This window comes from Danio rerio, chromosome 23 (genome assembly GCF_049306965.1).
Source record: "Danio rerio strain Tuebingen ecotype United States chromosome 23, GRCz12tu, whole genome shotgun sequence".
NCBI lineage: Eukaryota > Metazoa > Chordata > Actinopteri > Cypriniformes > Danionidae > Danio > Danio rerio.
In genome coordinates, this window is record NC_133198.1 from 41,141,231 (window position 1) to 41,152,500 (window position 11,270).

The window sequence follows — 11,270 nt, forward strand, 5'->3', positions numbered from 1 at the left end:
TCCGGTTTCCCCCACAGCCCAAACACATACGCTATAGGTGAATTGAATAAACTAAATTGGCCGTAATGTATGACTGTGTGTGAATGAGTGTGTATAAGTATTTCCCAGTACTGGGTTGTGGCTGAAAGGGCATATGCTACCTAAAATATACGCTGGATAAGTTGGCGGATCATTCCGCTGTGTCATCTCTTGATAAATAAGGGACTAAGCTGAAGAAAAATGAATGAAATTTGTAAAAACAACAACGCCTCCAATTGTATATTATAGTATATTATAATCTTTTACACACTCATGTCTTTCGATTCTTGATGTGAAACATGGACATTGAGATTGCACTGTATGCTCCTGAGCATCTGCGAGGCTTGTCTCTGCATATCTTGATGATGTCTCTGGTTTCTCCCTCAGATGTGCAACATCCCGAACCTTAGCGCTCACCTGGACCTGCTGCTCACCATGCGAGAGCTGCCCATCAGCATGGAGGACCTGGCGCCGGTCAGACCCGCATTACAAACATCTCATCTGCAGCAGTCACTCATTTCTCTGACAGTCTGTCTCTCTTTCTCTCTGAACTCTTGCACACACTCAGAATACACCAACGGTCTAGCATGCATTCATTTCAGATACACAAATACACGCAGGAGATGCTTTTTTGATGCTTCTGTTAATATTTTTTAAGTTATGTTAAGCAGTTATCTATCTATCTATCTATCTATCTATCTATCTATCTATCTATCTATCTATCTATCTATCTATCTATCTATCTATCTATCTGTCTGTCTGTCTGTCTGTCTGTCTGTCTGTCTGTCTGTCTGTCTGTCTGTCTGTCTGTCTGTCTGTCTGTCTGTCTGTCTGTCTGTCTGTCTGTCTGTCTGTCTGTCTGTCTGTCTGTCTGTCGTTTTTTTATCTATCCATCCAGCATTCTTTCTATTGTTCCATCTATCGTTCTGTCTATCTATTTATGCAGGCAGGGATGCATGAATGAATGAATGAATAAAAGTGTTAGATAGAGAGAGAATGTATAAATAAAATGAAAGAATGAAAGCATAAATTATAGACAGACAGACAGACAGACAGACAGACAGACAGACAGACAGACAGACAGACAGACAGATAGATAGATAGATAGATAGATAGATAGATAGATAGATAGATAGATAGATAGATGGATGGATGGATGGATGGATGGATGGATGGATGGATGGATGGATGGATGGATGGATGGATGGTTGGATAGATAGATAGACAGACCTACTACTGCGCCACTCCTTCGCTCTAGATAGATAGTTTTTTGCAAAATATTATATACTGTCATCATGGCAAAGATAAAATAAATTAGTTACCTATGGTGAAAAATCTACTTTTCAAGCTATTTGGACAGACATGCGTGTAAGTATAGTGTATAGACCATCATATTGGGGTGATATAAACACACACAGTGTTTTTTTTTAATTGAACAACATAAAAACGGTGGACCAATTGGAGCCACGCCATGTTTCTGCCACGCCACGGAGAATGTCTGTTTTGCCGTATCGTGGCTTCGAGTTAATTCAGTGGTTATTAGTCACGATGTACAACCTCGGCACTTGAAACTAGCACACAGTTGGCTGTAAAATACAGAGACACAAATGATTGTGTACTCTCTGCTTGGTCTGTGTCTGAGTCGTACATGTACGGCTGAATGCTGATCCTAGCTTAGCTTCTCTCGGTCTGCCTGTCTGTTGCAAACACACAGCGTGGGAGGTCTTGGCTCCGCCCCCTTGTTACGTTGGGCGGGAAGCCGAGACTAATTTTCATGTGAAGCAACACACCCCTAAAACAGCAAGCTGTGTACACGCCCCCAACATGACACTTTTGAACACATTATATTAAAAAAATCTGAACTGTGTGCTGCACTGAACCTAAACTGGCACACTCAGAAGAACCATTATATTAATATTAAATCATAAACTATGTACCCTTTAATAAAACTAATATGTTTTTAAACATTTATTTTCTAGACACTTATTATAATAGTAAAATAATATTATAACAGTTATTTTTAAACGTCTAGACCTGTGGTGTACAAACTCTGTACCTAAACCTGCTGAGTTTAACTCCAACCTGCATCAACACACCTGCCAGGAGGTTTCTAGATTATCTAGAAGGAGCTTGATTAGCTGTTTCGGTGTGTTTGATTAGGGTTGGAGCTTAAACTCTCCAAGACACCGGCCCTCCAGGACCAAGTTTGGACACCCCTGATTTAGAACACATCTTGACGTACAATATGGAACCGGGTCATTTTCAAATTTTCAGCTTAAGCGGAAAGTATGCATGAAAAAAATACAAATTTCTGGGCTAATAATTTTGTCTTTAACTGTCCGTTCATCTGCGTTTTGTGGTTGTTTGCTGTGCATTCAGCACCACACCGCACTGCGCTGATGATTATGATTGACGGAAGAATAAAATTGAAAGTTGGTTTGTGTGAAAAAAACAATCTCTCTTGAACTCAACACTTACAGTTAGCCTGAAGAAAATCAGTATTGAAGCTCTGCAAAAGCTGATTCCTGAGGCCCGCGGCTGAACCGAGAGCAGGAAAACACAAAGAGAACGAATAAAAAGCTCATTTACTAATGCAAAAGATAATCTTGGCAGACAGCAGGCGCACAGAAAAAAATAAATGAAATGGACTTGAGGTGAAAAAAAAAAAAAAAGAATCATGCATTAATACACAGGAGTTCTGTTCGCAACGAATCGGCACTTAGACCGGGCTGAAGGAGTTTCTAATGGCAAATTTCCTGCAAGTCATTTATTAGTTAGAGAGCCGGGCACCAGAAGAGCACTCTGAAGGCTTTTTTCTTACCTGTGAGCACAAAAAAATAAAAGAAGAAGGAGGTTGAAATCCCTCTTGTATTACTGATGCATCTCAAAAGTTAGTTTTTATTTGAGTCACTTTATACCCACCTGGCTGTTCTATTCTGCACCATTAAATACATTTCTGTCTGATGTTAAGTTCACTCTGGGCTCCGAAATCCCTCTAATGAACAAATGCAGTGTTTTAAAGGGATGTTGAGACGTGACATTTTATCCTCAGGGGATTTTTTTCGTGGTACAGGAAGATGATAATACATTAGTGTTGCAGATGCGTTTAAGGACATATCTGAAGCTTGTTCATCACATTTTGAGTTTTAGTTACTTTTGCTTAAAAATCAGTAGGTGGAAGTTAAAAATTAGATTTAGATCTGTAAGACGCTGCTATTTATTGAGCACTTTGTTAATGTGGTGTTTTATTTTTGTCAGGAATTTAGTTTTAATTTAACATTCAAGAGTTCACACTTAGCTGATGATTGGTAATAAGCTGGTTTGGCATGCTATCCCGGGAGAGAGCTCTGAGCTCATGAGATCCTTTAGCCTGGGGCTCCCTCCCGTTTGCAGCACGAGCGTTTGAGCTCAGGTACATCTTGAGTGCTAGCCATGCTGCACTATAGAGGAACAAAAAAGGAGGAGAGGGGGTGGAAGGGGGGATTCTTCAAGACGAAGATGGCTATAAGTAAGATGTTTGGGTTATTTGTACTGAGTTAGGAATTGTCTGATTGGTGGTTCATACATTAGCTTAACTCTGGGCTAGCCGAGATTATTTTCCATTCATAAATTTCATCATTGAAGGTTTCTTAAAAATAGGGGGAAAATCTCGTCTCATCTCATTCTCGTGAATCTAATCTCGTGTCTCGTCTCATTGAGAGTGAGTATCTCATTCATTCATTCATTTTCTTGTCTTGTTCTTTATTAATCCAGGGGCGCCACAGCGGAATGAACCGCCAACTTATCCAGCACATTTTTGCGCAGCGGATGCCCTTCCAGCCGCAACCCATCTCTGTGAAACATCCACACTCATTCACACACACACTCATACTCTACGGACAATTTAGCTTATTTAATTCAACTGTACCGCATGTCTTTGGCCTGTGGGGGAAACCGGAGCACCCGGAGGAAACCCATGCGAACGCAGGGAGAACATGCAAACTCCACACAGAAACGCCAACTGAGCTGAGGATCGAACCAGCAACCCAGTGACCTTCTTGCTATAAGGCAACAGCACTACCTACTGCGCAAATGCGTCGCCCGTAAGCATCTCATCACACCCCAATAGAAACGGTATCTGACTAACATCTAGCAGCTAAATGTGTCTTGAAAAATATTCAAAGGATTTTGTTTTCATATAACAGCACAGATGTGAATGCGTCTGAATGTTCTTATTGGCTAGAGTACATGTCTCACGTCTAGTACATTAGTACAAAGTAACAAAAAAATAAAATAAGAGTCATGTAACATATTACAATTCTGAGACAGTAATATTGTAAGGTAAGGGATTACTTTTAAATAGCAGTAACTAGTAATTTGGAAGTAACTTGCAAAACACTGGTTAGGACACAGGGTTACAATGTAACCTGCTCAGCTAATGTTTACGTCCGTAATATTTATATTATTTGCTAATTAATAACCACATGTGGAACTCTGAATCTGCATCTCATTTCGGAGTCTGCTACTGTCCACCGGAGGTTGTGTTTCGGTCACTGACTTGCTTTGAGAGCCTTCATGACTGAATGAATCAAATACGCTGTTTTCCATCAAGGCAACCTGGAGTGCTGGAATATAATTAGCTAAACTGGCAATGGGCAAGTTAAAGAAACCACAACAAAGACAGCCGTTCTGACACCTAACACACACTTTCAAAGCAGATTATCTGACTTCAGCATTGTTTTTCAGATACAAATGTTCACTTGGCATGTTTTTTTTTAATATATACAAACTTATTTTGCTATTTTTATGCATTAGAAGAAATTAAAAACTTAGATACAGCACCTTTAATACCATTATAACCTAGTTTTATTAATGTATTGATGCCTCAAAATCCCTCTAATAAAAAAGCAGTGTTTTGAAAGAACACAGAAAAGGAGAATTCATCCTCAAGAGCTTTTCTGCGAGGACAGATGATTATATGTCATTTGAGGGCTTGAGGTTTAAGTCACTAAGTGTGGAGGTCAGGATCCTGGACATGTCGGAGAATTTTCCAGAGGTTATGGGTGTTATACAGCATCAAAATAGGCTTGACTCAGCGTTCGGGTGTCAGGGAAAAGCTTACGTTTTTCACCTCGGGGGATTGACAGCTTTTTTAGCCGATCTTGCTGTTCTATCCTCCTTGCTGTGCTCTGTAGTGTCATCGACTGTCATCCAAGATTCCGGAAGCTCAAGTCTTTTTTTCCAGTCATTCACACTTTGACAAATGCGTGTTGGTAGTGAGAATGTAAACAGTACGTCTGAAAGTCGACATTTCCCTTGAAGGGCCCAGCTACAGATGTTTTAAAGGGATAGTTCACCCAAAAAGGAAAAATTCTATATTTACTCACCCTTCACTTGTTCAAAACCTATTCGAGATTCTCCCTTCTGTTGAACACAAAAGAAGATATTTTGAAGAATGCTGGTTGCTGACACTTATTGTCTTCCATAGTAACTTTTATGTCTCTAAATAAATTAAACATATTTACACTTTATTGTAGCTATGTTGCAGTTGCTTCTGTGCTAATGCTTTAACGGCTGTTCATATATTGCGTCTAAGGCCGTACTCACACTAGGTACAGTTGCCTCGAACTGGGCCAAAGCACGCTTGTCCCCCCTTCCGTCTCCACCGACGGCCCGCGCTCACACCACAAACGGGCTTCCGCACGCTTACGTCATCGCTGCTGGGCTGTTCAGTGAGAAGCGCTCTCACACTCAGCAGCACAGTGGAGATTTCTCTAGTTATATCGTTTCAGTCGTTTGATATGCCGTCAAATATTTCGCCAAACAGTCCTTAGGGATGCGGGGACACGCAGTCAGATATTTCGCCGAACAGATCCGCCATTTTTGGCGCTCATAAACAATCATAAAGCTCTCGTGCTGCAGGAATGAGGAGGTCTGCTGAAGGCGCGCAGCTGTCATGCAGTGAGAGGTTTGAGTCTTTAATAAACTATGGCAGTTTCCGTTCACTGAACAGTAAGAATTATTAATAAATCCATATGAAACAGTGCCTTAAGTGTCACGTCACGCTTTCAGTTTCGGGCTTTGGCGCGTTTTGCACTCACACACAAGCGTACCACGCCAAAGCCTAAGTGAACCGGGCTCAGACACACCTCTTCCAACCAGGCCAGGGCCGGCCAAGTGAACTGTGCTTGAGCCTGATTCAGTGCACTCACACTTCTCAAATGATCCGGGAAACGGGCCTGGGCACGGTTTGGATGGCATAGTGTGAGTAGGCCCTAAAAGAACACAGAACATGCAACGTGTGCACTTTTGTGGCATCTGTCATTGCTAGGCAACCATCCATTGTTTTCTCAGAGGATGACAACCTGATAAACAATTGCTGCAGCTTTGATACAAGTTTTATTTATAGAGGGGGTTAAAAAGCACTGTAGTGTTTGTTTGTGCTGCATTTGTCTGAGGTAATTAGTCTATCATTATTCCTGTAATGTTTTTATTCCAAGCAAAGTGCTAAAAAGCTAATCGGTTAGTCACATGACTCACTGTGCGTTTGCGGCATTCTGAAAGTTGTTTTCACCAACGCTGTAAAAAATGTTGACAACTTTAAATTTTTGAGATTACTCAACTTAAACCCAGTCAAGTGCAGTACTTGGGTTGAAAGTTGTCAACTTAAAATAGCTATGCAGCAAGTTGCCTTACAGTGCCTGAAAGATGCGAGTGCGTCGCTCACTATTTGTGCGTAAAAGCCATGTACCTCCATTGGAAATAAATAAATAAATTAATTTCTCTAAGGACTGAATCCAGAGCAATAAATATTTTTATGTATAAACACACACACACACACACACACACACACACACACACACACACACACACACACACACACACACACACATACATATCTAGTCAAATATTATTTACTGTCATCATGGCAAATATATATATATATATATATATATATATATATATATATATATATATATATATATATATATATATATATATATATATATATATATATATATATATTCAATAGTACTGTTCTTAATGGTTTCCAAATAATTTTCTAATTCTTTAAGTATAGCAAGATATTTGCATCAATGAATATGAAACTTTATTAATAGTATCAAAAAATTTAGAATAAAAGCTTCCTTTTCAATGTTCTTGTTACAGTTCAAAAACAGCTTGTACTTTTAGAAGAAAATTTTGGAATAATTTGTATGTATGAATTTGGAGACATCAAACATAATTTCATTGAGAACTGACAGAAAATATGTGGCATGGTTTCTGGTAGTGACAAACAAAATGAAAAGTTTTGGTTATGTCCTGTCTAAACTTTGATTTGATTGGTAAAATTTAAGTTGAATTTTAATTTAAATGTTTGTAATAAGCAATTGTTAAGCAACGACCAAACTTTCTTCCAATTTAAATCTAATAAACCCACATCAATAAGAGATTATGTATGGTACCTTTGTTGTTTCAACATTAAAAAATACTTTTGTAGTTTTATTAATATCTAAAATATATTTCTATTTTTCATAGTTATTTTGTTGATTGTATTTTTGATATATATTTCTGTTTTTTACTATGGGGTTGAACCAAAAGAAAAGAAAAGAAAAAAAAATTATATATATATATATATATATATATATATATATATATATATATATATATATATATATATATATATATATATTTATTTATTTATTTATATATATATATATATATATATATATATATATATATATATATATATATATATATATATATATATTTATTTATTTATTTATTTTAAATGCACTTACGGTCAAAAGTTTGGGGTCAGTAGGATTTTTAAATGTTTTAAAATAAGCTCATCCTGCTCACCAAGGCTCCATTTATTTGATCAAAATTATAGTACAGATTGTAAAATTGTAAATGTTATTGCATTATAAAATAACTGTTCAAAAATAGTTTATAATTAAATTGAATAATTTATTCCAGTGACTTTAAAGATTATTTTCAGCTTTATTACTATAGTCTTCAGTGTCACATGATCCTTCAGAAATCACTTTAGTATTAGTAATAATTAATAAGAATAATAATAATTAATATATGTTGATTTTATTTCAAGTAACAGAACTGGTTTTAGATTTAGATTAGTTAGAAATTGAAAAACGTATAATAAATAAATATATAATAAATAAATCAAATATATAATAAATCAAACAAATATTCTAACCATCAAGACCCAACAAGGATCAACACATAGGAAGACATGATGCCAACCATAAAGGACCTCTAGAGGTCTCCATAATCCTGGACCAGGCTGTATCTTGAGCAGATGCTGTGGCGGTCATAGAGGAGTGGAGAGCATGAGATTGAATCCTGAAAGACCCCAGTGACACGTCAAGTCTCTGCATTGATGCTTTGGGCCAGCCTGAACACCCGCCAGTGACCTACTCACGGCTTCTGCAGCTTCTCCACGATGGACGTCCAGCGATCTCCAGCCTCTGAGGTCTAGACTGCAGCTCTGTACAAGAAGTTTGGAGGAGAAATGGTCATACCCAACTGAGCCTGGTTTCTCTCAAGGTTCATCAATTGGTGAAATTTGTTCCTCGCTACTGTCACCACTGGCTTGCTTGGTTTGGGACTTGTGGAGCTGTTTATCGATGCATTTGCTCTTCAGTGTTTGGACTTACCGCAGTGAAAACAAAACTAAACTATACTCTGAACCCTGGACTGAAAAAGTTTGAATGTAATAAAACCTTTATGTTAAACTGGTTTGACACAATCTACATTGTAAAAGTGTAACCCAGCGGGTCTTACGTCACCCAACCTGCTCCGAGCTGGGATCAAACCAGCAACCTTCCGCATGGTAGTCAGTTGCTCTACCAAGGAGAGCACCTTTAGAGGTCAGAGGAGTGAGGTTTACCTGCACAGCACTTACTAGCTGGCTTCTGTTACACTCACCCCCCTAAACTTCACTCCCATCCGGGTCACGGCACAAATTTAACCCCGTCGGTCCTCACCACCCAACACACCCCGAGCTGGGATCAAACCGGCGACCTTCTGCATGGGAGTCGGCTGCTCTACCAAGGAGGCTAATGACCACTGTCACTAGAGTACCTTTAGAGGTCAGAGGAGTGAGGTTTACCTGCACAGCACTTACTAGCTGGCTTCTGTTACACTCACCCCCCTAAACTTCACTCCCATCCGGGTCACGGCACAAATTTAACCCCGTCGGTCCTCACCACCCAACACACCCCGAGCTGGGATCAAACCGGCGACCTTCTGCATGGGAGTCGGCTGCTCTACCAAGGAGGCTAATGACCACTGTCACTAGAGTACCTTTAGAGGTCAGAGGAGTGAGGTTTACCTGCACAGCACTTACTAGCTGGCTTCTGTTACACTCACCCCCCTAAACCTCACTCCATCCGGGTCACGGCACCAATTTAACCCTGCCTGTCCTCACCACCCAACACACCCCAAGCTGGGATCAAACCGTCAACCTTCTGCATGGGAGTCGGCTGCTCTACCAAGGAGGCTAAAGACCACAGTCGCTAGAGCACCTTTAGAGGTCAGAGCTATAGAAATTAAGATAAATTGAAGTATTAAGTATTGTTATTATAATGTAAAAAACCTGTATTCAATTTTACAAATGTTTATAATAAAATATTTTTATTATAAACATTCTAACGAACCTAGACCAATAAGAGATTATGTGGTTTATTGACTATGAGTGACTGAATTAAGGAGCATATGGCCTTGCTTTGGCTTTGGATGGATGCCTTACAAGGCCTAAAGATAAATGATGTTGAATGTTCATGTTTTTGTGAACTATCCCTTTAAGATCAGTTCTATTTGTGTCTGAAAATCTTATAGCATAACTCGGTTTTGACCTCACGAAGAGGTCTTCTGTTGTTTAAGATCTCCCCAAAACAAGTACCCAGGGTTCTGTTTCCAACACTGCCATTAAATCCATAGGATTGTCTGACATGGTTGACTTTTTAAACCTGTAACATTAAGGCGGATTTGCCCACCATCTGACAGGCTGGGTGCTAGGGTGGAAAATTGGTCTGGCTTAGAGCGGGGAATACCGAAGAGCTCTCTGGGCGTGTTTGTGCTTTGTTTCAGAGCTGTCGGAGGAATGCTAACTCCTTGTGGCGTGGAGAGCTTTTAGTAAACAGAGAGCGTGCGATGCTCTGAGAGGCAGGAGTTTTTGAGGAAACCAGAATCAAAAATGCAAGAAGAACACTCATTTGGAGGATTGGAAAGAAGCTTAGCTGAAGTTTATGCCCAGCGGGACTTGATTAGATTCACTTCTAGCTTTGGTTAAATTAGTGTTTAAAGGTGTGAATCCGCCAGGTAGGAATGAAGCACGATAGGTTACGATAGAAACAGATGAGCATATGGTCTGCTTGTTGATCCTACATGTCAAAGCAAGCTGCGTTGTTGCATTTACTCTACGGTTTGGTACAGCGGCTTGATAGATGGGTTGGAAAATAACTAAACAAGCAAATTAATAGTAGTGGTTCAGAATGCCTTAAGCAGAACTCTTTCAACCTGACCTGATTATCTTATCTTGAATGTATTCTAGATCAAAATGCTCTTGAAAAAAATGGCCAAGTTAAAACATTTTTTTTTGATAATTTATACAACAGTTCTGTCTGGTTCTCGAATCTGATTGGCTGATAGCTGTATAGATATTTAAGTAATATCAGCATCCATACAGCCTCTTTACCCTTTGTGTATTACTCTGCCCACATACAGCCAGCAACAAACAGACACTACAGTTTGACAAATATTACTGTTGTTAGACAACAAAATGTACTTTTGAGGCTTTTTTAGTCGAGAATGTAGTTGTTTAGATTGCAGCTATGCAGTTTATTTGCAAGAATAGTGTATATTTTAAAATATTTACAATTTCTGAGAGAGCTTGTCGGCGGCCATTACCTGTCATACTGAGTAGACCAAAGACGGTTGACGTTTTCTATCCATAAGATGGCGCCAGAACCGCATAATAAGCCCTAACGCTTAGAAGTTTTTAACAGTCTGATTACTAACTATATCAGATCAAATCATTAATAAACTGGTAAGCATACCTGCCAACATTCCTGTTTTTCTTGGGTTGGGTATCGTTTGGAGTAATTTCGATGCTAAATTCGGTGCTAAATCGATACTTCTAAAACACTACTGGTGCCAAAACGGTGCCTGAAACTATACTTTTGAGCCACAAAATGGTGGTTGACTCTAGAAAAGCTTTTTATTTGACAAAATATATAATATTTGAAGTT

The 11,270-nt window shown here is 39.0% G+C and overlaps 1 protein-coding gene across 3 annotated transcripts in view; it reads left to right on the forward strand.

Moving 5' to 3' along the window:
- LOC101883438 (uncharacterized) overlaps positions 1 to 11,270 on the forward strand; it is a 121,806-nt gene that overhangs the window by 80,077 nt on the left and 30,459 nt on the right. For 2 of the 3 annotated variants that reach the window (XM_005162454.6, XM_073939318.1), the window contains exon 11: positions 406 to 492. In XM_005162454.6, the coding sequence (XP_005162511.3) occupies positions 406 to 492 (87 nt within the window). Of the gene's footprint in view, positions 1 to 405; positions 493 to 2,216; positions 2,850 to 11,270 lie in introns of those variants that run through there. The other variant, XM_073939319.1, reaches the window with a different exon arrangement.